Source organism: Anguilla rostrata, chromosome 10 (assembly GCF_018555375.3).
Source record: "Anguilla rostrata isolate EN2019 chromosome 10, ASM1855537v3, whole genome shotgun sequence".
NCBI lineage: Eukaryota > Metazoa > Chordata > Actinopteri > Anguilliformes > Anguillidae > Anguilla > Anguilla rostrata.
The window spans coordinates 20,052,809-20,079,728 of NC_057942.1; the positions used below are offsets into that span (position 1 = coordinate 20,052,809).

At 43.8% G+C, this 26,920-nt stretch overlaps 1 protein-coding gene across 1 annotated transcript in view; it reads right to left on the reverse strand.

Moving 5' to 3' along the window:
- The window catches only part of LOC135233733 (pappalysin-1-like), a 159,522-nt gene that overhangs the window by 101,101 nt on the left and 31,501 nt on the right, over positions 1-26,920 (reverse strand). Inside the window, exons 3-7 of the mRNA XM_064297537.1 lie at positions 25,430-25,575; positions 24,775-25,068; positions 23,474-23,666; positions 22,008-22,129; positions 7,815-8,316 (exon numbers count right to left, since the gene is read on the reverse strand). Of these exons, the coding sequence (XP_064153607.1) occupies positions 7,815-8,316; positions 22,008-22,129; positions 23,474-23,666; positions 24,775-25,068; positions 25,430-25,575 (1,257 nt within the window). The remainder of the gene's footprint in view (positions 1-7,814; positions 8,317-22,007; positions 22,130-23,473; positions 23,667-24,774; positions 25,069-25,429; positions 25,576-26,920) is intronic.

Sequence of the window (26,920 nt, forward strand, 5' to 3'; positions counted from 1 at the left end):
GGCGGGAGCAGGGGAAGGGAGAAGTGAACTGAATTTGCTATGACTGAAGAATTAAACAAAATGTATATATATTTTTTATATTGCACTTTGTATCATTACTTTTTCCATTTTGTGTTTTGCCTTGTTGAAATAGTTTCTCACTGTGCCTAGAATACCCTTGACCTTTAATAAAACCGATATAATTTAAAAATAAAAAAGTTGAAATTGATGTTGTGTCCTTTATTTCAAGAAAATCGTTTTGCAAAGTATGGTTTCAGAATCTTTATGAAATTAGGTGATGTGGGTACTAAAATTGATGCTGTAATGCTGCGTCAGCCTGATGCCGCTGGGAAACAGCCTTGGTCATATAAGGTAGCAAAAAAACATGGCCTTTCTAGTGTTATTAAAGAATCAAATAGGAAATAGATGCAAAATCTAGGAAAGAGTGCCTCACGAGTGCATACTGAGCCCTGAAGTTGCAGGCTGGGGGCCCAACAGGTCCAATCCTGCAAGGGTGCATGGTAAAGTCAGCTGGAGGTGCCTGGGTTACTGCATACTAACGTACTTACATACTACCGGTTTAGGCAATGAACAGACCTGATGCAAATCCATTAGCATCACAATGGATAGAAGTACATACATAAACTTACAACATAAAATTTCCATAGTAGGTGCAAAGGGGGGATTGAGAGTTGACTTGAGGGTACAGAGTCAGATGTAACATAGATAGATCTAGTTGATCTATGATAAATGCTCACAGTGGTTGTGCAGATCAGCTGTATTAAGCGAGAGATGCACTTCTCCTCCAGTAGGTGCTAACATTCTCCTGTCATACTGTGTGTAGTGCCCGAAGTGTGCAGGGCAGCCACTGGTTCGTGGACTCACAGTGCATTAGACAGCCACCCCCCCTCCCTCTCCCTCATCTGGAGAGACCGGTGTCTTCCTGTGTTTGGGGTCAGAGTCCGATAACATTGCTTCTGCAGCCCGTGGCCTTGGAATGCGCGATATGCGATGACGTCACTACAGAGGTCCCACTGGGGGCTGCCCCTCGGCATGGGGTAATGGACCACAGCAGCAGTCTGCGGCAGGAGAGGAGAGCCAGGTTTGGCATAGCCGCAGATAATCGGCCCTTTCCCACACCCCTTTATCCTGCCACAGGGTCCCAAGATAGCTTACAGATCTTACCACCTCAGCACCCCTAATCACAGATACATTCATGTGGCCTGGTGCTCTGGATCCAAATTCAAAAAAGAATACTCAGTAAACATGGGGCTCCAAGTCCCTTTCCGAGAATAGAGTTTGGGTTTTTCACGGAAATCTTAAATCAGAAAATGTAATGGATCACCACTTCACAGACAATGTTTGTGTGACACTGGCCCGGAGTTTTTTTTTTTTTTTTTTTTTTTTTTACTTTTTTGTTGTTTCCCTTTATTTTCCCATTTTTTCGTGTTATTATTATTATTATTAACCTTTATTTACCATGGGGAACCCATTGAGACAAAGGTCTCATTTGCGATGGTGCCCTGGTTACAAACATTCATACAGTGTAGATATGTTATGTTGTCTGAAAAAATGTCAGTTTCAAGCAAGTGGCTCAGTTTTTGGTTATGACCGACTTCTGAGAAAGACATCTCTAAAAACAGCTCAGCAGCCCCTCATGACATCAGTGTGAATTTCTGAAAATAAACAGGATTTTTTCGATTATTTCAATGTTCAAAATCAAGTGTGTGCTTATAGCACATAAGCGTGTAGTACAAAACAACTATATAATGACAAACAACTAAACCCCTTCACCATGTCTGCATGCTCTATATATATTGAGCTGAGTTGCAACCACATTTTTAGCTGTTCACATTAATAGGCTATTTGTGTAAATGAGCAGGTGTACCTAATAAAGTGGTCACTGACTACATATATATATATATATACAGCTGTGAAATCATCTCCCTTGCCTCGTCTGACCAGCCACCATTGATGTTACATTTGTATAGTTTAGCATGTTTTCGCAGCATTTAAATTCATTTGCATTTGTTTTATTCCACCCGTGATTCTTTCACCGGTGGCTCAGAAGCTCAAAATTCTCGAAATATCCACGAAAAAAGATTTGAGTTGCTATGAACTTCTGAGATTCTCAGGGCTCATACTTTGGCATTTCAGAACCCACGCACAAAAAAAACATTATCGCACCGGCTATCGTCATTGGCGCTAACTTCTTAAATATTTATTACTTTGACACTTTTTTCCTTTTCACACACATAAAGCCATGGGTGGGAGTAATGAAAATTCTTTAAAATACTGTTACAATGCTGTCTCGCTACACAAAGGAGGTGTGAAATCTATTCTCATGACCTGCCTGAATATTGTGCAGTCTTACAAATCAGTGGCGACTGTGTTATTCTTTTTAGGGCTTGTTATGGATATAATCTGTACATATTCAGAATTAATGTTTTGGTTCTTGGTTAAGTGTGGTTAACTTGCACTGGTGCTTCAATATCTACACTCAGTAATTTGGAAGTATTGTTAGATAGGTTAGGCACTATTGCTCATGTAAATCAGGGTGAATTAGCTTATGTTCTCCTGAACTGTTAGTTGCTCTGAATAAGAACTTTTGGTCAACGAATGTAATGGTTTAAATGGCAGTGTGTGTTACATCTTACTGTAGTCTCACGCATCCCATAAACAAACTAAGTGTAACATGGCCTTAACAGCACCAGAAGACATACCTAAACATTAAATCCCACTCACTACAGCACACCATGACACCCCAGACACTACACCCTTCCACCACAACCCAAACACTATGCCCCACACACTATACCCCAGATGCTAATCCCTGCACATTCAATGTCACCACATCCTAAACACTATTATATTACATTACAGGCATTTAGCAGACGCTCTTATCCAGAGGCACAACATTTAACATTGCATTTTTTACATTGCATCCATCTATACAAATGAATATATACTGAAGTAATGCAGGTTAGGTACCTTTCTCAAGGGTACAACGGCAGTGTCCTACTCAGGAATCAAACCTGTTACCTTTTGGTTTCAAGACCAGTTCCCTATGCATTATACTACACTGCCCCCCCCGCCCCCCCTCCACCCCCCACTATAACCCAATAGACGCTACATCACACCACTACATCCCACACCCTATCACTATACGCCCGCCACACAACACAACACTACACCCTACTCCTGTACACTACACTTCGGGAAAAACTGTGCCATAAATCTACCCAATCCACAAGACCATGCAGTAGAGTTCTAATTAGCAGTGCATTTCTGTCTGCAGACAACAGTCCCTGATTCGGGTGTCTTTCACCAAAACGGTAACGTAGTAACAACCCTCTGCTGTCCAAGTAGCTCAGCCACATTCTGCCAAGACTCGTGGAGCGGCCCCTGGACCAGCGACATCAAGCGGGACGCATGCTTTGGCGGTGAGTTTGTCACCCACAGTCCTACAGGGCCACAGGCAGAGCAAGCCCATTTGAGAGACTTTCTTCCCGGCGAGCTGCAGGCAGAACAGACTTCCTGGTGATGGTCCACGGCTGCGGCCAGTCAACGCATCTCGCGGAAAGGAACACCACCAGGCGAACAAGCCCGGACCATTGTTGATAAAGTAAAGTCTCAACAGCACTGACGGGATGTTAAAGACCCGTCAGCTTGACACATCCAAGAAACCCCACCCCTCAATGGAGTGAGGCTTTCGCTCTGTACTGAACACAAAGGGGTTCAAGCCAATGAAAAGCTGGAAAAGGGGGCACTGAATGGACTCCTGCAAGGTAGAACCCTGCCCTACGGCATGTTCCTATTAATGAGTTTCCTGGATTCTGGAATTCAGCTAAAGCTTCCCAAAGAAATCCTGTGAACCAGAAAGCCGTTCCTGGAAAAGAAGTCTGCACCTTCTCCTGCTTCAACCGCGGTCCACCACTTAGGAGCTGAGTTTGTATACTCAGCCCAAAATTTCTGTGTTCCGTGCTTCTCTCAATAGACTTCAAAGAACAGTGTACGTGAGAAAGAGAGGCAGAGAGGCACATGAAAAAGGAACGACAGAAGACAAAGAAAAATAAAGAGGAGAAAGAAAGGGGATGAGGCGACAGAAGGGGACAGAAAATGAGACAGAGAAAGAGAAATCTGCAGATTAGCTCATTCTCTGACTGCACCTGCAGAATTGAGGCCCAGAAACATCCGTTTAACCCTAGTGTTGTCTTCACATTACGAATGCACAGTGTCTGTAAAGGGTCTGTGATAAAAACTCTTCATTTAATTTTTAACTTCAAATCTATATTTTTAATGTAGAAACAACCTGTTGCTCACCAATAAATAGGTGAAAATCTGTTTTCCTACTTCACAATCCAGAGAAACTGTATTTCTTCAGTCTACACCACTCGTTTTCACTACAAAATACATTCTTTCTTTATTTTTTGCTGTAATAGATGCGGCACAAGTTTGATTATGATTTCTGATTTCATAACTGAAGGGTTTTAAAGACTTATAAGATATCTTTTTACCCTGACAGATTACTTTTATAAAAAAATTTTAAAAAGGGAAATGTTATCATTTTTAATGGAATGGTCACTCCAGGAAAAATCATCAAATTTCATAATGAAAAAATTTTATTTAGGGGGTTTTCACTGCTATTCACTCAGAAAACAGTCATTCTTGGCTGATTCTTGGCAGATTAAGATTAAGAAGCAGCAGAGCTGCATACTTTAGACTTGGCGGACAGTTCTCAAATTTTTGTCAAATTTTGAAAAAAAAACTTAAACAAATACAAAAACAACTCACTCCAGGAAAGACAAAAGTTTACTCGTCAAGATTGATGGGGGTCTACACCAATCACCAATTCAATGTGTATTCTTTGGCCACCTGATTGGCCAATTAGTCTCCTTGTTCCAAGATGGGGAACTCTCTTCACTCACTTTCTACGCTGAAAAACAGTCACTTGCCAATTGTGATATAAAAAAATCTAAAAGGGAAAACTTTGTGTCTTCACCTGATGTAAGATTTGTAGCCCATCTCTGTTAAGCGGGCTTGATAAAAGGTATAAAATGTGAGGGCCCAGAGTTTTTGGGCAGGAAAGGGTGTTGGGGGAGTGAGATGGATGCAGGTCTCCATGGCCAGGGAGACTGGGTAAGAGGGCAGGTCTCTGTGGGTGTGTGGGGGCAGGGGTTAGAGGGACCGGTCTCTTTGGGCGTGTGTGGGCGGGAGGTAAGAAGGGCAGGCCTCAGCGGGCATGTGCACGGGGGGAGTAGGAAGGGCAGGTCTCTGCTGTTGTGGGTGTTTGTGTGTGAGGAGGGGGAGGACAGAGGGGCAGGTCCCTCTGGGTTCGAGGGCAGGGAGGGGGGGTGGAAAGGGAAGAGAGGGGGTTTACACTACCCTCTGAACCCCAAACTGGGTGGTCTCTTCATATCAACATAAAGATGCTATTTAGCTCAGCTCTAGTGGTGCACTCCAGTGGGTGCAGGGGGCAGGAAGCCTCCCTCACAGTCCCCACACACCCACCAATGGAAGCCCTGCCCCTCAGCTGTCACTCTAGTAAATGGACAATCAGTTCCCTGATATGTTTCATTTTGAGAAGCTGGCTGTTTCAACCCTGCAAACCTCACAGATTGGATTATATACACTGACGTGTTCATAAATGTCATTTGTAGCTAGTGTTGCCCAACCCTGCTCTACAGTCTACAGATCTACAGTCCTATATGTTTTCATTTCAACCCTAATTTGACATACCTGACTCTACAAATTAGCAGCTCAAGGAGATCTCTAGCTGTTGAACGAGGTGTGCTCTGTTAGGGTTGGAGTGAAAACCTACAGGATGGTAGATCTCCAGGAACAGGGTTGGGCAGCCTTGTTTTTAGCCTTCGTACTCATTTGTAATCTCAAACTCCATGGCTGCCAAGCAAAATAAACTCTCTCAATCATTATGTTCAGATGTATAGTCATGCTTACTTTGTGGAAAAATTGTTACTCTGCCCTGACAAGATATGAAAAATATTAATGATAAACAGACATAACGACTAAACTCTTACTCCTATGGCGTAGGTGACATCACGGGCTCCTGTCTCTGTGGCTTTATTGGGGTAGAATGAGGGGCAGCTGAATTCTGACAAGTTAGTTACACCATCAGAAGTGAAAACCTAGACCTGCCATTTTGAATATCCCTGAGCCACTGCGATAAACTCCACCTTTCTGAATGCGGCCAATGAAGTGCAAAATACAGAGAGAGTGAAATAGAGAGTGAGACAGAAAGAGATGAAGAGAGAGAAAGAAAAGGGAATGAGGGCAGGAAGGAGGTAGAAGGGGGGAGGGTGTATGTCACTCTGTCAAAGTGGGTGGGAGCAAGAGTCTCTAGTGTAAGTGGTAGCAGGGAGCATGTGGCTTTTCTTTGAGGCATGGTGGACAGATTTATCCCACTAAGTAAGGGTCAGGGTGTAAGGGCCATCCTCTCACTACCTGTGAACATGCATGAGCTGCCCAATGGCTGGAGTCTCTTGAGATTTGAGTGATCTCCGGCTACCCCAATCCCGGCTGGGCCACCATCAATCAAACCCCAGTAACCAGAGGGAGGAAAGGCCTCTGTTCTTCAAACGCACACACTCCAGGCTTTAAGGTTAGGTCTGAGGAAAATTGATGGATGCCGACATGGGGCAGGTGACCAGGTAACCTCTTTCAGAATGTGAACTCTCCAATAACACAAATCCCGGCGTGAAATTCTGGCGACTGACCCCAGCCCCCTACCCCAGAGGGTCGGGTCCCACATCCTCAGAATGGGCCCTCGGATAAATCACCCAAAACCGTATTGCACTGGGGTGGGGTTAAGAAAAAAAGGGGGGAAACTGCACGTAGCCAGAGCTTGCACTTGACTGCCAGGGGTTTTCCGTTTTGCAGGAGGCTATGAAAAACAAACGTAGCTGTCAGTCGGATTGTGTTGTAGCTGTGGTGAAATGTACTGCTGCGAGGGCAAAGCCTCACCGGTGGCATGTTATGACCCCGCCGTGCCTTCATTGTGTCAAAACATTGTGCAAATATTTAAAAAAAAAAAAACATTTAAGTAGACATTTTTTACAATGTGCTAGATATAATTATTTCATCCTGAACCTCCTGAACAAACTATGGCATACAAGAGAAGCCTTCCCATAATGCAGTGCATGTGCAAGTGGTGTCAAAATTATCGCGAAGCATCAGCATGCTAACCGTAAGTGTGTGAGAACACATGGCTCCACAGAGGGAAACCGCTCTGGCTTTAGGTGTTATAATGTGCCACTCATAAAAACCAAGCAAAGTGCAGCACATTCTGTTTCTGTGGGCCTCACAATGTGAGTGGAGGTATTGGGGCCTAAGTAAGGGGTTTTACTACAAATGTCAGAAGAAAAGGACAGGGGGAAGATCGGTTTAGCAAAAAAAAAAACTGCAACCTCACGTGAATTTTTACTCCTTAAAAACCCCCGGCGAACTCTGTTCTACAGCGAAAGTCTCACTGCAGCTGTGGTGGGCCCTGATGCCACTGTAACTGGACCGCTTTAGCTCACCACTCCAGACAGGTCAGACCCAGTTATGTACTTTCCATCAATAATGAGGTGTAAAATCAAATCACATGGGTGTTTTTTTCTCTCGTTTTTATCCAACCTGCCATCCAGTCAAAATGTTTTTACACTGAATTTGTACTTTAACAAATGTGATATTTTCCAACCTAGAACCACTATAAAAATGGTCCTTAGAGCTTTACGCTACAACACTCAACAATTTGAGTGGTCTAGAAACATGCTATTAAAAGAGCGAATACACAGTGCACACAAAGACAGGGATAGCGCACAGGGTTGGCTCACCTGTCCACGTATCTCCGGCTTGGGGAGGAGATGAGCAGGCCATGGGGGGCGTGGGAGAAGGGTGGCTGGCGCACCAGGCGGTAACGGAGGGGCTGGCATGCACGGCATAGGGGGCAGTCGGGCTTGGAGGCAAGCAGCGTGGCGTCGATCTCCAGGTGCTGCTCGGTGGTGAAGAACTGCACGCCATACACCTCCTCCCGCACATCCAGCTTCAGCGTCAGGGGCGTGTCACAGAAGACATCCCTTGGGCCCAGCGAGACGTTCTCGCCGCCCACGGTCAGCAGAAGGATGTTGTGGATGGCAGGCAGCGCTGTCTCCTCGGGCGAGAAGAAGGTGACCCAGACGGTGAGAGATTCGGGCACCAGCGGGTACGGGAACTCCAGCTGCAGCATGCAGCCTTGAAGAGGGCATGGGGGAGAGCCCACGCTGCTGGAGTCCACACCCGCATTCGGGCTCCAGGTGCGAACGCTCGGCTCACAGACCTGCTCTACATCTGGTGGGCCTGTGGGGGAAAGGGGGGGGGGGGTGCAAAACCAGCATGACACATCAAAGATCAACTCCAGAATACACAGCATCCTCTCCATCAACCATGGATCAAAGGCCCTACAGTGATTACAGGCCTCTTCACTGAATTTCTCAGCCTTGACCTCATCTGTGAGACTTCTGCCACTTGTTTGTAAAATTCTTGTAAATTCTTTTTTAAGGGACATGAAAAAAGAAAAAAACTGTGCAATGCATTGAGAAAGTTAAAAAAGGTAAAAAGAACAAACTCTCACTTCACAAAACATTAAGTGGCAATTATCTTATTTTTGGCAGGCGTCCACTTAATTTTTTCTGAAGCTGTCAGGCGGTCATAGTAAGGCGTTGGAGGTAGGGGATCTCTTTTTTGGTGAGGAAGCCTCAATAAATGTCATCTTTGTCCCACATGGACAGCACACATTTCCATGCACGCGTCTGCCACACCCCGCATTGCGCTATGGACTACGGCAGATCAGCTCGGCACTTTACCACTAGCACGGTAAAAGCTAGACCACAGAAGCAAGTATTTTAAGATTCTCTGGGGGCCGGTCAAAAGGCTTTCATTTCAGAAGGGTAATTAGACCCAAAACAGGGCTGTCTTGCCATATCTGGAGCACACTCTCATTCAGAGTGAAGTATGTAACATCCATTCAGCACATTGAAAAGCTGCAGCCCCTGATCTGCACTGTGGCCCCTGTCTTCCTTTAGTACAGTTCCAATCTAGCAACCACAGAGCAAGCTCACTAACCTCATCTCTGAAAAAGTCCATGCTTAATCAACTTAGTTTCCAGCCCACATCATCTCCTCATATCTATTAATATGTGTGTGGTCAAAGAAGAGGTCGGCACCACAACTGTGAACTTACAATCATAAAGCTGCTTTACTGGCCACCACCTACTGATCCCTTATTCTTAGTATAGATTAGCCAGTATATAGTGAAGTGATAAAAATGGTGCTGGACTATCAAGTATGGCCAGTGCCATTTCGTGGCAGAGTGTACAAAATATTTCATAAATGCTCACTTGTGTTCAGACGTGGTAGTGCAATGGGTAAATATAGCAGTGACACAGAGAGTTAGTCACAGTTCTGGCTCCAACTGACTACCTATGGACTGCTATTGGATAAGTATGTGTTTTAAACTTTGAAACAGACATTCCCTGCTACTTCTTTGGTTAAGCCTGTGGTTATTGAGCTACATACCGAAAAATCAGGGGGTAAAAATGTAAAAAAATGTTTTTTAAAAAAAGGAAAAAACTCTAAATGTCATAATGGGAGCTTTTCAGCTGAGCATCTGAGCCAGGGATACTGCTAAGGCAGTAAGAAGACTATTCAGAGAAAGCCAAAGAGAGAATTTAGCTGCGTACAGCAAATCCGAACCATGCTTTTTCAGTCAATTAGCTAATCCCACAAGAGTATTATCCTGTCTAGGAGCATTCTCTTTCTAGGAAAAGAGGAGAAAGGCTTTCAAATAAATTCCTACTTAACTGTAGTCAAGGAAATATTTTGCATTGTGGGAGCACTATCCAACATCTAAGGCCAAACCCTCAACCTCCATCTCCCAGCGTTATGCAGAAGATAGGGGCCACTAGGTGCCAAAGGTCCAAGAAACCATGTTTGCACTAGCCTCGGGGCCAAACTGAATGCAGGGATCCGCTCAGGCGAATATCCAGGTGGACCCAGTGTGACACGACTCCACCCTTCACACTCTCGTTTTTTTTTTGGGGGGGGGGGGGGGTTGGAGGGTTTCAGCACACTTCCTCCTGAAATACTTGTGCCTTTCTCCATTTGACCTTGCTGGCATCCAGTCAAGACTCCATCTCTTGTTCAGGCCCTCCCCCACTAAAAACCTCAGGCTGCCAAAAGAGATGCATGTATAAAGCCTGGCCTCAGAAATAATTCCTGTAATATTATACAATGCAATTAGATTTTTGACAGAACAACCAACAGAGCAGCAGCAGAATATGGTTTATTTTATTTTTTCCAATGGAAATTAAATCTGTGTTTTGAATTAAACTTCTTTGTATCGGAACATGTCATGAACATGAGAGGAAGTTGAGGAAATCCAGATCCTCCGATGACCTGACAGCATATCAAACCCTGCTGGCAACTTTCACATCTGCCTTCTCATCAGCTAAAACCTCATTTTTCCAAAAAATTTGTCTCTGACCCACACAAACTATTCTCCACCTTCTCTTCCCTCCGACCTCCTCCACCTCATCTCCCTCTTCCCTTTCCGCAGATGATTTTCTGGTCACCTTCAAAGGAAAGGTGGCTAAAATCCGGAACTCCTTTGCCCATCCAGTGAGCCCCCCTACCCCCCGGGACAAACCCATGGCCACACTGACCTCCTTCAAGAGGCTGGAGGACTCCAATGTACTCCAACTCATCACTTCTCATCGCGCAACCACCTGTCCACTTGACCCTATCCCATCTACAGTCCTCCAAGCTATATCCGGCGAGATCCTTCCCTATCTGTCCTCCATTGTTAATTCCTCTCTTGCCTCTGGTCATGTTCCCTCTGATTTTAAGATGGCTCGCGCTACCCCACTCCTCAAAAAACCCACCTCATACCCCTCTGATGTAATGAAATATCGACCCGTATCGCTTCTACCTTTTCTGTCCAAACCCCTTGATCGAGCAGTGCTTAAACAACTAACCTCTTTTCTCCATCAGAACAACCTGCTTGACCCTCACTAGTCTGGCTTTCGATCTGGGCACTCAACAGAGACTGCCCTCCTGGCTTTGATGGAGGCACTCGCCACTGCAAGTGCCTCATGCCTCTCCTCTGTCCTGATCCTCCTTGACCTGTCTGCAGCATTCGACATGGTCAACCACAAAATACTCCTCTCCACCTTGGCTGAGATGGACATTTCTGGGACCGCCCTGTCCTGGTTCACTTCCTATCTTGCAGATAGGTCCTACCAGGTCACCTGGATGGGGTCTGCCTCTGCTCCGAATCCCCTTGTTATGGGAGTACTGCAGGGATCTGTACTGGGTCCTCTGCTGTTCTCCATATACAGAAAATCTCTTGGTTCAGTGATTTATTCACACAGCTATCACTGTTATGCAGATGACAACCTATTTTCTCTTCCCCCCCTCTGCCTCACAGGTTGATGATAAAATATCTTCCTGCCTGGCTGACATCTCAACCTGGATGGCCAGCCACAACCTGAAGCTCAACCACAACAAAACTGAGCTTCTGTCCTTCCCATACAAGACCTCCCTACTACGTGAGCTCTCAATCACAGTTGATGGCACCACAGTGACTGCCTCTCACTCTGCAAAGAGCCTGGGGGTGGTCCTGGACGACCAGCTGGATCTCAAGGAGCATATCAAGGCAACATCACGGTCCTGCAGATTCCTTCTGTACAACATCAGGAGGATTCGACCATTCCTGACTACACACTCCACCCAGCTGCTTGTCCAGGCTATGGTGACCTCCTGCCTTGATTACAGCAACTCTCTCCTTGCAAGCATAGCTTGTGCCTTACAGCCACTACAGATGATTGAAAATGCTGCTGCCCGACTCATCTTCAACCTTTCCAAATTCTCCCACGTCACTTCTCTGCTGAGGTAACTCCACTGGCTACCGATCGCTGCCAGCATCAAGTTCAAAGTCCTGACCCTCGCCTACACTTCAGCCAACAGGATGGCCCCTGTCTACTTGCAGGACACGATTCAATTCTATACGCCTGCTCGACCACTCCACTCTGCAGCAGCAGGGCACCTTGCACCCCCTCCCACCCGGGTAAAGGGATCACGGAGCTTTTTTTCAAACCTCGTCCTCACTACCCATCTTCCGCCATGGTCTGAAGACACATCTTTTCAGACTATACCTGGGCTAACTGCCACCACTCTGAGAATCATTTCACTTTAACCCTCTGGGGTCGGGAGCTCCGCCGGCGGAGCTCGACAAGATGAAATGAACTTTTGTTTCTATTTGGATGATTAACTTCACACGTTGTTATCATACAGACGCAACAAAAACATTGACAGAAACCTTAGAATTGCGACTTTCCAATGCGCCCATTGGCAAATAATATGAATTTTTAAAAAGGTTTTAAATTTGATTAATTAAACCATGTATGCTTCGTTAATCCTTACTCATTACTATGTGAATTTCGCTCAGCAGGAAGTCCGCCCAAATCACATTCACATGTTAATGACATTATAACTACTCTCCATAGAAGGAGACTAGGGGAGGGGCGATGCGAGATCCATGTGAGAAATGCCAAGCTTGCGAAAGCGGGATAGAATGTCAAAGTGTAGCCTAATTCACTTCTTTTGAGGTAAACATTTCATTTAATTTTGGAAAATGGTCCGTCCGGAAGCCGACACTGATGAAGAGCGGTGTCATTTCGAACACTGAACTGATCCAGCTGAGGATCAACTTCATGAGTAAGTATATTTCTTATGATCATATTGGTAAATAGGCTATGTGTACTGTATTGCAACGTATCTCTGTGTTTGTAGGAATATCCAGCAATATGTGCGTTTGTAAATTCCCACACTACGAACGATTCAAATTATTGCTTCTCAAAATTATAGGCTAGGCTCTCTGCGTCTGGTTGTGTTAGAAGTAGCAGGTAGACTGTATTTTTTTGATAATATTGGTAATAAATAGCCCATGCCTGGTGTGTAGCGGCGTGGCTAGGATTCTAAAACTGATGTCCTCGCACAATCGATATTAGCATACTGTAAGTAAATTCGGGAAATAGCAATAAAATAACCACTTAGCTAAACAGACCTAGCCTACTTCAGATTGAGGCATTGTTATTGATGAGTTGCATGTAGTTGAGCTGGAATATCAATGTTTATTTAGTTTAGCTAATGTTGTTTCGTTGATGACTTGCACTATTTGTAAATGTGTGCTGTATTACATTCTCTGTGTGTTTGTAGGAATATTCACTAATATGCGCGCTTGTAAATTCCCACACTACGAACGATTCTAACCATTGCTTCTCAAAATTATAGGCTACCTCTCTGCGTCTGGTTGTGTTTGTTTGGTTCTTTGTTTGTATATGATGTAACCATGTCACATTTCCTAAGTTTTGTTTTCATTAGTTAGTGGTTTGTCCCTTTTTTGTAAAGCACATTTAATTTTTACCTGTTGAAGGAAATGTGCTATATAAATAAAGTTTGATTTGATGTCACGTTTCCTAACAATTTTCTTTTTATCTTATTTACAGAGATGCTGATCAGGAAACACGGTCTAGTTCACCACTAGCTGAGAGGCCACGCAGGCGTTGCAAGAGTACACCAGTCTCATCTTATCTTCCATGCATATAGTTTACTTCAATAAACGTTCTAAAATCAAAAGATGTCTTCGCTTCTGTCTTCTAAATGGCTCACTGAGTCTTTGTCTTAGTGGTGGGGAGGCATGCGGCCAGGTGTGAATAGCCTACTTAGCTGGCAGGTCCTCCTACCCAATGCATATTCATTACAGAAAGGCCATTTTCCCTCCCATTCTCACCTGGTGTTGAAAAATAGTAGTCACAACACTAACTTTTAGCAATTTATTTTATATTTCTCATTGGATTTGCTAAAATATTTTGTCATCTTTTGATACCCAAAACCCTAATGAACACATTTCAGTGATCCAAAAACTATTATACTATTACTAATACTATTGTTTAGTGTGTTTTATTACGACATTCCTGTGCATGTTCAAAACTACTGTTTACAGTTTGTGTGTTTTTAGAGCAATTTACAATCCACATATGATTATGACCTACTTACTGCTGCCATATTATTGTAGCTGAGTTTGTGCTGAAAACAGAGATATGAAACACTTTGGAATCACTGCATATAAAGTTGATGAAATTTACACAAATGTCAGAGCATGGCACAATCACCAGTGTGCCTCATTTTACCCTCAGACCCCAGAGGGTTAAATTCCCCCTTTCATGACACTCATGTTACATGCACCCCCATTCCAGCACATTTTGTAATTTGTATTTGTCCTAATATTGTAGTTTTTTCTTCTCCCTAGTTTGGCTTGGCATAAGTTAGGTCAGAATAATGTTCACTGCGTGAACTGAACTGTGGTCTTGGCTATAAATAGCTGTACGAAATCAGTATTGTACCTTATTGAACCTGTGTTTTGTAGCTGTCCAATGACCATGATATGCACATTTGCACGTTGCTTTGGATAAAAGCGTCTGCTAAATAAATGTAATGTAATGTCCCCCAACCCCACACAATGGGGGACTGAGGAGAAATTATTATTATTATTATTATTTCTTCTGAGATGACCAAACAGGAGCAAAAGTGCACATAGTTTCTATACAAATACCAACTGGCATCTACTGTGCCATCCACTGGCATGCATTAAAATACCTTTTAGTTAGCATCAGGCACCATTGAGGTACAGTGTATCACCTTCCATGTAAAGTGACATTATCATTTACAACGAATGACATGACTATTGAATGAAATGAGTGTACTGCGTCATTTTTCACCCCAGGCTGACGCAGAAATTTGTACACCAACAGCTGTCAGCAGTGGCATATCTATGCTAAGTGTGAATCCCAAACTGGGAAAATATTGATTAAAGCTGCATTTGAGGTCAGAATTTTGGGTAAAAGGGATTAAACTCATCAGCAGAGCCCTTGTGAAAGTGACTATAGCAGGTTCAGTGCTGTGAATAATTATTTGTCCCTTTCCAGAGTTCCTCTATTGTAGCATATTTGTCACACTGAATGGTTTCAGGTCTTTAGACAACATGTATTATTAGACAAAGGGAAACTGAGCAAACACAAAATATGTTTTAAAATGTATCATTTAATTTATTTTATGAAAAAAGTTATCAAGCACCGGTATCGCCAATGTCAAAAAGTAATTGCCCCATTTGTTATGCAATCAACAAATTAACAAAATTTAATTGATCATTCAATTCAGCTTACTGAACACAGCTAGCCCTGTTGAATTTGAACCTCACTCATACTGAAACTTACCTTACTATGCCACAATCAAATGAAATTCCAGAAGAGACGAGAAATGAAGTTGTTGAAATATATCAGACTAGAAAGGGTTATAAAGCCATTTCTAAGGCTCTGGGACTCCACTGAACCATAGTGTGAGTGATTATCTCCAAATGGAGAACACTTGGACCATTTTGGATGACAGAGGTCCCATTATGTCTGGTGCCAATCAAATACAGCATTTCACATTAATAACATCATACCAGTCAAACATGGTGGTGGTAGTGTGATGGTGTGGGGATGCTTTCCTACCTGAGACAACACAAAAGCAAGTCCATATCTGAATGGTCTTCATGCTCAAAAACCAGTTTGTCAGAATTAAAGCAGTTCTGCAAAATAGTGGGTTAAAAATCCTGTGATGTGAAAGACTGATATAAAATTATCAGAAGCAATTGGTTGCAGTTATTGCTGTGACAGATGGAGCAACCAGTTAGAAAGTTTAATGGGGGAATTCTTTTTTCACATGGGTGATATTACAGTTTGATAACTTTTTCATGAAATAAATGAATACATTTTTATGTTTACTCAGTGTCCTTTAGTTTAATATTACATTTTGTCAAATGATCTGAAACCATTCAGTGTGACAAATATGCAATACAATAAATCAGTAAAGAGCAAATACTTTTTCACAGCACTGTATAACCTCATCACTCAGGCTCCACCTGGTGACTTACTGCAAAGACATTTTGAGCCTTAGGAAAATTCCAGTGGTTCACTCTTTGGAGCATTCACTGCCAGATTAAACAACCTGTAATTATTGTTATTTTTATGGGAAGACATTAAAACTGGCAAATTAATATGGAAATGTCTTTGCTGTCTTTATTTCAGACTGGATCACAAGTGACTTAATCAGGGCGCGGGAGTTAAACAATTAGGGCTCTATCTTACACCCAGCGCAAAGCGGCGCCAAGTGCAACGCAAGACTCTTTACTGGTTTCAGACCGACGCAGTTGTCATTTTCCCGTCCAGCGCCCACATTGTTTAAATAGAAAATGTACTTGCGTACATCTGAGCGCCATGGGGGTGTTGGTCTTAAAATGAGGTGTGGTCAGGCACATTGTTGGCGCATTGCTATCTTGAGGCAGCGGAAAGCGACTGCACGATTGACCAACAAAAACCTGGTCTTAAGTCAATGGCGCAGAATTTTACTGTTATTTTAAGGGCACATTATTAAGACAGGAATATGCGCCTACATAGGCGGGTGCACAACGTGCAATATTTTAAAAAAATGTGATAATGGTTAGTCATAATATTCTTTCCTACTACTTGGCAAATCCGCCATTATAATAGCAAAACGCCAAGGTGCAAGCGCACCTGGCTTTCAAAGGGAATGGGAGATGACACACTGATTGGTTTATTTCATGTGATGCCCAAAACACACCTATGATTAATTAAGAGACTAAGTACAACCCCTTTGAACCATGCACTTTACTTTGCGCTCAGATTATCCGCCATTAAACTAGCAAAAATGGATTTGGACACGCCCTAAATGCACTTGTGCCATGCGCTTTAAACTATGTGCTTAGATCGTTAAAATATAGCCCTTAGGCTTATACAAACATGGCTGCACCCAATGGGCCTGAAACCAGCCTTTTGTGGTCGTGGAGTTTTCGTGGAGTGCTTTTGTGGAGTGGTCGCCAGCCCTGCTCTGACCACAAGAGTGCATGGTCGAGAAGTCTGGGACTGCCCCCACCTCCAAAAACGTGCACTACAAATGTAGGGCTTTGTAGCTTGGGCTAGGGAGATCGCCTAGATATGAAAAACGTGTTGAGGAAATTCCTTTCCCACCTGTTGATAAAATGAGAGAGGAGGAGGCTGTGCCCTGTAGTACCGCTGACCGCAACAAATAAATCCATCCATTCAAACAGAAACAGCCCAGATGCTTTCAGTGGAAGTGCAACTCAAAAAAAAAAAAAAAAACATTTTCACAGCTGGAGTAAAGTAGGCGATATACTTAGTAAGAAGTAGAACTTTGAGCAAAAAGACGCAATGAGAAAAATTGAAGAACAAAAACATGGGGTGTAGTGTGTTCTCACGGTGCAGTATGCGACGGCCTCCAGGGAGAACTTTTAGAAAATGTCCTTCTTGTTCTTCGACCTCCCCCTCTCAGCTATTGGTCCAAATATCACATGGTTGGTTACGTCACGGTTGAAAGTTCAGAGGGCAGACTTCAACTTTCTTTTCATTCATTGCCTGTACTGTACTGTGGTAGCACTGTAATTAGAGAGAGATGAATACTTTCAAGGGAAGACTTGCTGAATTAGTAAGAGAATACCGTCACCTGTATGATCGATCACACAGAGATTTTAAAGACAATGAAATGGCTTCAAATTCCTGGCAAGAAATTTCAATTAAGTTGGGTGTCTGTGATCCTGAGTTGTGCAAATCGACTTGGAGGAATCTGCGTGACAAGTTTGGGAAGGCGAAGAAAAGAACAAAGGGTAAGAGTGGGAACGCAGCAAGTGAACAACGTGCCCCAAAACGTTTCACCGCCTTTTTTTCTTCTTTTGCATAACTAGATAAACTAAAGCCACCTTAAACTCCTCTCTCTGTCCCTCTCTCATTTGTGCTTCTATCACCGCCACCATTGTTGTTTTGTGTTGTGATCTCGCGTAGCCCTTCTATCCATGGCGTAGCTGAGAGATAGAGGTCTGGCCAAGATTCCAGCCATTCCAAACATTACGTTGCGGTGTTCTCACTGAGTATACCAACAACGGTGTTCGTGGACATGTTCGCCGGTGGTTCCAATCCTGAAGTTCTTTCTTCTTACTGAGTATACCGCCAGCTTAAAGGGCCGTTCACACCGTAGACCAGTGGTGTCAAACTCGTTGCCATGGAGGGCCGTGTGTATGCAGGTTTTCATTCCAACCAATTAATGCTGCCTTAATTGAGTCCAATTCCTCATTCAGCCATATGCGTTTAACTGCATTGAAGCACAGAATATAAGAAAATTTTTATTTAGACAATGCGGGTCACCATAGACGTCGGGTCACCATTGTGCACAAACCTGCATCCCTAATTCAGCAAATAATTTAACTAATTATATAATCAAGATCTGAGGCTGGAACGAAAACCTGCATACACACGGCCCTCCATGGCAACGAGTTTGACACCACTGCCGTAGACCATGACAGCAGGACGAAACTGGATGTTTTAAAAGAGACAATGACGTCAAGACAGCAGTAGATGGCAAAATCGGTGACAGCAGTAAAAAAAAAAAAAATTTTACCATCCACTGCTGTGGTAGGGTCATATGAAATGGAAGTGGTACATTTTTAAAATGATTGACGACAAGTTTGTGGTAGGGATCAATAGGTGGGAGGAAATTTGGAACCAAAAACTAAAAATGTGATGATCTTGACAAAAAAGGCTACAGCTTGCAGTGCTGTAAGTACTGAAATCCAGATTTGAGGAAAATATTATTATTATTATTATTATTATTATTATTATTATTATGTTTTCAGAAGCTTTTCTTTGTATGATTTGTAGTGTGGCAAGCTAGCAAAGCTACCAACAAGCAGACTACCAACTACTAACCAGTTGACATTATCATATTGTAATTTGCAGTTTTACTTGAAAAACTTTTCTAAAGCGATTTACAGAATAATTTAGAAAATAATGGTTGGGATATCTCACCAACATAACACTATCGCAACTGAATAGCTAGCTGGCTAGTTTGCATGTCAGCTAACTAGCGCTTCTTTTGAGTTAGCCAGAACGTTCTTTCGATTGCAGTCCATTTTGTAAAGGCACTTTTTGGTACACCAGTATTCTGTTTGGAGCGTACTATAAACAATGCAACAGATGTAAACAATTTTCAATGTCACCGCGACAGGTCTTTCTGTACTATCAAACCTCATCCATGCTGTGGTACCGTCAACCGTCCTACCAACTATCATTGGCTGTGGTTTGGTAACAAGAAGGGCTAACTCATGACCTGCTGTGGTGGCTAGTAGGGCAAACTCATAACCTGGTGTGGTAGCTAGAAGGGCTTACCTATAAACTGCTGGGGTGGCTAGTAGGGATAACTCATAACTTGGTGTGCTGGCTAGCAGGGCTAACTCATAACCTGGTGTGTTGGCAGGTTGGCCAACATAAAGGGAATCTCATACCACACATTTTTCTCACGAACATGCTCTTTTCTTCAACAAATCACTTTCATCTCTTCCATACTCCTCTTCTCTCCTCTCCTGGCTCCAATCAGTGAGCATATTTAACCACAGGGAGGGCTACTGGCATCGCACGCTTGAGCCCACCACCGTGCTTCTTCCAACTAGTTCTCCACTCCTTTTCTTCCCTTTTTCCTTTCTTTTATTTCACTGTAATCGTCCGGCGCACTCAGCGATAAAACTTTTCCACGTCAGGCGTCCCGGACGAGTCACATGGGGACATGAGCTGCAGAGAGACAGGACAGCCAAAGGGAGGACTGAGGCTGGGCAAGGGAGCACCCCACGTGACTGGAACGTTTGGGACCTGCGGACAGTACAGACGGAAGCAGGGCGCGCAATGCATAAAACAGCAGGGGAAAGTGATGGCACGCCTTAGGCAGGAGCAATTGCACGGTGGCCATGACGTTGTTCGCGCCAGATGATAAACAGCTGGGGAGAAGCGGGGGCGGGAGATGTTTTGTTTAGCAGGGAATTCCTCCAAAGCGAGAGTCAGCGTCGCTTTGCATGCCGCCGCATGGACAAGTCCAGACATGCCCGCACGTGTGGCTGCAAGGAGCCTCTGTTCGGGCAGCTGCTGGCTTATAAATGACAGTGCTGTGCTGACAGCCAGTCTGCCTATCCCCTCTGATATCATCCTCCACCCCTCCCCTGAGTCCCCACAGCACCCCTCCCAGACTTTCCAAGAATGAGAGGGCACTATCAGAAATGCACAGTATTGAGTCAGGAATACCCCTGCCCCTCTTTCCCACCTCAATGTCATCTGGTGCTACTTTCTTCTCTAATGCACATGACTAATTCCATATTGGGGATGTATTATGGTGGATCTCAGCAAGGGGATACTGCCCCTGCTGTGCCTCTCACCCTCCCACCCCAAATGTGAACCAACACAAAATCAGGCAGAGCTGATGTTTGATAACTCATTCCACCTGTAACAGATTCACAGAAGGTCAACAAAGTTACAATAGTAATGTATTTCTCTGGGTGAAAAAGCTCACATGTATTCTCCACTGGACAGTAAGTCCTATGGAAATACGAGACAAGTAGAACTAATGTTTTGACAATGACTATCCAGCCAACAGAAGCACTGTTTGCTTAGTAGCAATTAAGATTAATACCAGTTTAAGTTTTCCAGGGTCAGATGTTGCTCTACTTGGATGTGCAAACAAGCTCCTCATTTAGCCCCACCAACCCCATTTTTAAACATCTTGCTGAGGTACAGAAATATGGCTTTATTACATCATTATTATATTATTATTAAATTTCCCCACGACTATTGCCAAAAATTACATGTATATACAGCACTTAAAAAGAAGGGCTTGGAAGACCTTGGTTTGCAGCTAGTCTCTCTCTCGGTTTTAGAAGAGAACAGCAGAGTAAAAGGGAGAGGGACGAAGAGAGGAGAGAGGAGAGGTTGTGAGCAGAGCCATGGGGGTTCAAGGGGCACAGCTGCCCAGGACACTGAAGGGAAAACATGACTCAGCCCTAATTGTGAGAAAACTCCTAATATCTCCTCATTAGAACGTATCTTCAACCTGAACCTATATTCAAACCCTACATGCCAGCCAGATCCCTCCGTTCTGCTACCTCAGGACGCCTAGCACCTTCCCCTCTTCGCACCTGCACTTCCAGAACACGTCGCCTGTCTGTTCTGGCCCCACGATGGTGGAATGACCTCCCTGTGGAGGTCAGAACAGCTGAGACACTGACCCATTTCAAACGACGACTGAAGACTCACCTCTTCAGGCTGCACCTCTCCCCATCCCTCCCTACCCCCCTGTAAATGACTGTAAACTTAGGGTTGTAACTAGGCAGCTGTTTCGTAGGTGACTTAGGTGCATTAACTGTCTTAACTACTGCTTGTATTTTTTCCATAGATTGCGTTGTTGCCGTTCTTGTTGTTTAGTGTTAATCAGTTTAACCTTCAGGGTCCATGTCCAACTATGCGGTTGTTCCCTGCACTTGGACCGGTACTTCTCTCTAGGGGTTTCGTCATACTTGTTCCTGGTTATGGTTATACACTTTGTTGTACGTCGCTCTGGATAAGAGCGTCTGCCAAATGCCTGTAATGTAATGTAATGTAATGCATCTGCACAAATCTCTGTGGATCTTAATTTTGCTATATATTTTCATGTGCTTCCGTGCCTCAAAATAAACTCAAGAGGGATTTTATTGCCGGGAATGACATAATGACTAAAATTCTCCACCTTTCAGCTTCTTGGGAAATAGGCGGCCGCTTCCATGGCACCTATCCCATTATCACATACTGCACCTTTCAGGCCGAGAAACTGCATTTCCCACAACCCCCAACTTGCTTTCACCTTTCGACTGAACGCTTGACTCTTACTGCATTTGGCTGAGAAGAGGGATTCAACTTCTATCGTTCACAGGGTTGCAAGTATGTCTGAGATACAAGCATGCCACTGCCACTGCTTCTGGTTCAGAATCCAGTGACATTTTTCAGACTAAAGTCCTGCTGCAATGTGGATGCGCAGACCTGTATTGAACAGGTAGGGGGTACTTACCTTCAGCCTCTCGAGGGCTCCAGTATCCAGAGGGGGCACAGGGGCGGGGAGAGGAGGAGTTGGAGGCGTACTGTAGGAGGACTCTACCCTCAGTGCATCTGTCACACACTGATCCCACTTCTCTAGGAAACCAACAGACAACCACAGGTACGAACTTAGATACATTCAACAGAGATACAGTTGTAAGGTGGGGGGGGGATTCTATTCCCTTTCGAGCTATAATGGATGTGAAGCAGAGGGAGATTTTAATTTCTCAGCTGTAGAACAGTTATAGTAATTAAGGCTATATACATGCTTATTGTCAGCGCTTAGCTGGAGACTTCCTGAACAATGCACCTTTAGCACAGTCCCCAGGGGTCTGATGCCATACGTTAGTTTAATATTTAGTTTTTTTTTCCATTTTTATCCGATTTGATTTTATTCAGGTAATACAAAGCTAGTCAGAAAAAACAATGGCAAATCAGGGCTATGACTATGGGTGTAGAACTGGGCAGGGGAAAACAAATCTTAAGTATCTTATTATATTATTTTCTATTATCTTAACCATTCCAAGCCAGGTCAGGACTTGACAGAGGTAGAAAATCCAGCTTCAGAAAGTACAAGTCCGCCCCAGTATTTTATTCTAATTGCCATGATTTGCTAATTAGCTCAGTTCTCCAGAGGTAGAACTAATTAGTGAAATCAGCTGGCTGAGTTTATGGGTGGAAGAAACGCATGGCAGGACTTTTACTTTCTGACCTCTGGAATTTCCACCTCTGAAACTTGACAGCACCTGCAAACTCTCATTTAGCTAATGTAAGCTAGTAATATTTTTCTCACACATAAAATGTGTTTATACAGCTATGAGAGCAAAATAACTTGTCCCATTAAGGGGCTATCTTCAGTGTCTTTTCACACCGAAGGAGCGCTTTTGTTTGGCAACGTTGGAGGCACCGGCTATCTCTCTTATTTCAGTCATCGCAGGGGAAATCCCTTTAAGCCAGGGCTGGGAGTGAGAGAGCGTGCTACACAGAAGCCCAAAGCATTTTCAGGCGCCAGGGCTTCTGTTTGGCCTCAGTGTAATAGACCTGTGAAAACATCTGAGCTGTTTATAGGAAAGCACGGCTACACATGGCCGTTAGCCCAGGTAGGGTATTTTATGACACTGGTACAGCACTCAGGGCTGACCACCGTGCTTTTCAAGGATATCAGTGCCGCCAAAACAAGACACCCTCTACAGATGCATTCCTTTGGACTTTTTTCAAAACAATCGGTCGGCCAGCAACGTAAATAGAGCACCTGGCTTTTCGTTTCCATCTCTTAGTTCCACATGGATAAGGTTTATTGTTGATAGCTACCTCTGAGATTTTTAGCAACTAATAGCAGATCAAATTAACTAGCAGCAGTAGATACCTGCTGAATACGCCCCCTCCCCCACTCTCTTCTTTCAACAGAACCTAGGCTAAGCCCATGCTGCTCATTTTCACCTGTCGTAGAAATGACTGGTGATGGACGGGAACCATTCCAGTGTAAGGACGTCCTGCTCTTGCTCCACCACCCGGGGTGCCATGGGAACTGGTGGCGGCTTGCTGCTGGGCTGCCAGGACTGGTAGATCAGATCCAGGTAGCAGTGCATTCTTGCTACCTGGTTCAGTGTGAAGGAATCTGTGCAGTCATCGTCTAGAGGGGAGACCAGAGATTTAATGCAGAAATTAAACCCTCACATCATGTGTGAGATATACTTAAGAAAGAGGGAGAGAGTGAGAGAGACTTTGTTCCCCTGCGGATATTTACAGCGCTTGCGCACTTTACTGCAGGTCAGACAGCGTGCCCATTTGGATATTTACAGCACTCAGAGACAAAACACAGAGCTTTACTGGGTGGTCTGAGTTTAAAGTGTGTGTATTTTTTAAGCAATTCACTGTTGGCTCTTGAAGCACATATACAGTACCACCACTCCATGAGAAATGTCTGAGAAAGGAGATGAAGAGAAAAGAGCTTCTTTAGTTATCCTAGTGAGTCATGTCAGTGTGTTTAGGCACAGGTTTGTGTGTGGGTGTGTGCTTGTATGTGCAGAACAGGTGTATTCATTTTCAGGGAAAAAATCTGCCAAATGAATGAGGAAGTGTAGAAGAAAAAAGGTCAGGAATTGTCGATATTCACTCACCCACACAGCTTGTTCATTTGTTGAAAGCCATTTGGTTGTATGTCCTTTTGTTCTCTCACCTGTCTGTCTCACATAGGTATTGAAGGGTGTGTGGGTGTAAGTATATAGCTGTTGAAGGGTGTGTGGATGTATGTTAACAGCTGTTAAAGGGTGTATAACTGTATGTGCATTGCTGCTGATGAGTATGCAGTTATATGTCAATTGCTGTTGAATGGTGTGCAGGTGTATGTCGATAGCTGTTGAAGGGTTCTCTCACTTGTCTGTCTCACATACGTATTGAAGGGTGTGTGGGTATATGTAGATAGCTGTTGAAGGGTGTTTGGATGTATGTTAATAGCTGTTAAAGGGTGTATAACCGTATGTGCATTGTTGCTGATGGGTATGCAGTTATATGCCAGTTGCTGCTGAAGGGTGTGGAGGTGTATGTCTATAGCTGCTGAAGGGTCTGCAGGTGTATGTCGATAGCTGCTGAAGGGTCTGCAGGTGTATGTCGATAGCTGCTGAAGGGTGTGCGGGTATATGTCGATAGCTGTTGAAGGGTGTTAAGGTGTATGTCGATAGCTGATTAAGGGTGTGTGTGGATAGTTGTCAAAGGGTGTGAGGATGTACCTTGCGTCTCACCTGCATAGCTCATATAGTTGTTGAAGGGTGTTTTGGTGAAATGCCGACGGCCACAGGTGTCGTTTCCAGGCTCGGGGTCCCTGCATTGCTTGTATTTGGGCGTGGGGTTGGTGTCAGCACACAGGTCGCCAGTCTCCAGTGACGGCTCTGTCTCTAAGCAGGCATCGTTGCATGACTCGATCTCTGAGATCCCGCGAAACACATGGTACAGTCCCAGGCTGTGGCCAATCTCATGGACCATAGTGTGGGTGTGACCAAAGGTGCCATAGAAGGAGGGGTTGAGCACAATTCCACCTATAATTTGCAAGAGAGTAGGGGTGGGTGTGGCCAAAGACACCAAATAGGGAACTGCTGAGCACTATTCCAGCTAGCATGTGTCAGTGTAGTGGACATATCTTCACATACCTAATACATGGGTTGAGATTAAACTGTTATGATAACCAATTTCACATGTTCACTGCAGATGTCCAAGGACAAATATAAATATTCACAGGAAAACCATTGTTAATGCCTTTTACAGAAATGTCCAAACCTGTCATGCCTTTGGTTTTATTTATTATTTTATTCTGCTCTGTTATTTCTGGAATTAAAATTCAGTTTATTCAACACAAACAATACAGGGTGAAAAGATAAATATGATGACTGGCTTCTTTACCGAGATGTGTCAGGGCCTCTTTGTCCCAGGGCCAGGTAGCCACTCCCGCCAGGTCTTCATCGGACGAATTGGCGAAAAAGATGTTGAGATGCATGGAGCCATCGAGGTTCAAGATCTCCTTCAGTTCCTTCACATCCAAATATGCTCTAAAGAGGAGATGGGATTTGTTTGAGATTAACAGCTGATCCTCTGGGTGTCCTATTTACTCATCACATTCAGTAGAACAGGTACCCAAAAACAGAGCTGCTCAATCATTGCCACCACCTCCCCAATGACACCAAAGAGGTAGTAAGCACACACATCCTCCAAAATCCAGCTTGGCTTAGCACATTAAAAACTCAAAATGTGTCAGCGTGCTTAATGCAAATGCAAAGCTCCCATTAACAGGAGCAAGAGGTCTTTATTTAACATTTTTTCAATACTTGGAACCACAAGATCTGGTCAAGTCTGCACAAAAGTCCTTACATTGTTTATGATGACAAGGTCCAGAGCTCCCTAAACATGTTTCAGACAATGTTAAAGCTGGAACAGCTTAGATCACAAAGAATAATGAACAATGCAGGCACCTCTGTTTTACTGGTCCTCTTATGACAGGTTGAAGGCTGGGAAGTTACAGGATCAGAAGTAACCATAAAGAGAAAATACACTGGTTTGAATGGGGAATAGACAATGTTTGGTGGCAAGAGAACCTCCTACATTTACAATGTTTGATGAATGCGTGAAGCACAAGAGAACAAGGGGGGCCCGAGGTTCCCCAAACGTACCCTGTCCCACAGGCTCACAGGGCAGAGCAGAGCCCTATAAATTCACAGCCCAGAGGAGATGTCTGTCACTCGGTTGAGGGGGAGGGACTTATTGTGAATGAAACTTGAGCCACGTTCAGAAGGCGGGCCTCTGGGGTCAAAGGTTGCTGGCCCTGTCTAGGTAGGAATGCATCTTGTCATCTGGTACTTTCCGACCACCTCCCCTCTAACTTGCTAATTACTTTATTTCAAACACACCCCTCCACATACACACACACACAAACAAACACATCCCAACACTGAGGCTTTTCCTGGGTGTCTACACAAGGCTGAACCTTCTGACGGTCAAATGTGTGACGCAGTCAGATTTTACAGTCAGACAGGCAAACAGTACATGATTGGTGCTGGCACAAGGGATGCATAAGAAGAGCCACAACATCACTTCCTGTTTCTCAACATGGAAAATGAAAAGCCGCAAAGGCAGCTTGTCTTTTGTTTTCCGTGCAAAAATGTCAATACAATGCCACACATGTAAATTAACTGACTTTTTGGAAATTTTATGTTTCAGAACAATGGATATTTAAAAAAACATTACAATATCTGAAAACAGTTGCATTTTTGCTGGTGTATTGTAAAGTGCTCCAATTTATTAATAGAAATTTTTAAAAATATATTTTATTTCAATATATTGTAGAATAATTTATTTCCAATCTGTTTCAGTTCAGAATACTATTTGTTTTCTTGCGTC